A 1,017-nucleotide genomic window follows, 5' to 3' on the forward strand; every position below is an offset into this window, starting at 1 on the left:
TTGGAATTACAAAGTAAGCACAACTTCTCTCTCACACACAATGAAGCCCGGTGTAAAGTTATCGTTGCTCCTGTTGATCGGTTTGATGGCTCTCCTGGACTCGACTTCGGGCTGCAGCATGACCAACAACGATGGCGTCGAACAACGAGAAGCTCTGCTCGCTGATCCATCAACGGCACCCGCACGGAGCATGAAGGATTACAGCGTCGAGGACATCTACGCCGATTGCAATAAAACGTTCGCAATATCGATGGATTTTCTGAACGAACTGAACGACACCGGAAGCTTCCCGGATGAAACCGATAAAACCCCAATGGTGGGCGGGGGCGAAATTGCTGCGGTTTTGAGAAGCGAACGTTTGATTAATATCGAATTTCCATTTCAGTGCTTCATCCGGTGTTTCCTGCAGAAAGGTGAAATTGTTACCAGCGACGATAAAATAAACAAAGAGCAAGCCGTCGCCCTGGGATGGGTGAAGAACGGGGAAACCATCGACGATTGTTTGCAGGAATTGAGTAAGTGATGTTCGATTTTTTTTATTCAACTGAATTTGCAACAAACACCACATTCTCTCCATATGTAATCATCAGCTGGAAATCCGTGTGAACGCGCATATTTCCTGATGCGATGTGTCAGTACTCGGCATTTGGTGGAAGGAAGGAGCAAAGACAGTAAGAAGCGCTAAGGGCCTCTTGTAAGCATAAATTGTAAGTTCGTAAGAATTGATCGATTCTGCAAGTTTAAACAAAAATGCACTATTATTATACGGTTACATATAGAGACATTGCACAAAAATCTAGTACAATAACTACCAAATCAAAGGAGAAAAGAAAGCCTTGCAATAATTTAAAATTCATTTTACAATCATACTCAATTCATATTCCACTAGATTTCTCAGTATTAAAAATGGTTTGACATTTTTTTAATTCCTTTATTATTATCATTTCAAACATTATATTCATTTCTAATATCTTGGTGTTATGTGTTAGACAACACTATTATTCTAATTTGGTGAAA

The 1,017-nt window shown here is 40.3% G+C and overlaps 1 protein-coding gene across 1 annotated transcript; it reads left to right on the forward strand.

Annotated features, from left to right (window-relative positions):
• On the forward strand, positions 1-799 carry LOC5567149 (general odorant-binding protein 84a). The gene is made up of 3 exons (XM_001651521.2): positions 1-316; positions 386-515; positions 591-799. The coding sequence occupies exons 1-3, from the start codon at positions 41-43 to the stop codon at positions 683-685; spliced, it is 501 nt and encodes a 166-aa protein (XP_001651571.2). The 5' UTR covers positions 1-40; the 3' UTR covers positions 686-799.
• Positions 800-1,017: the final 218 nt, after the last annotated feature.

Source organism: Aedes aegypti, chromosome 3 (genome assembly GCF_002204515.2).
Source record: "Aedes aegypti strain LVP_AGWG chromosome 3, AaegL5.0 Primary Assembly, whole genome shotgun sequence".
In the NCBI taxonomy this organism is placed as follows: Eukaryota; Metazoa; Arthropoda; class Insecta; order Diptera; family Culicidae; genus Aedes; species Aedes aegypti.

Bases quoted from the DNA above. Each gene is read 5' to 3' on its own strand.
- LOC5567149 (XM_001651521.2), top strand. From the start codon at position 41: ATGAAGCCCGGTGTAAAGTTATCGTTGCTCCTGTTGATCGGTTTGATG. The intron at 317-385 runs GTGGGCGGGGGC...TTTCCATTTCAG, and splicing joins AAACCGATAAAACCCCAATG to TGCTTCATCCGGTGTTTCCT. The intron at 516-590 runs GTAAGTGATGTT...TGTAATCATCAG, and splicing joins CGATTGTTTGCAGGAATTGA to CTGGAAATCCGTGTGAACGC.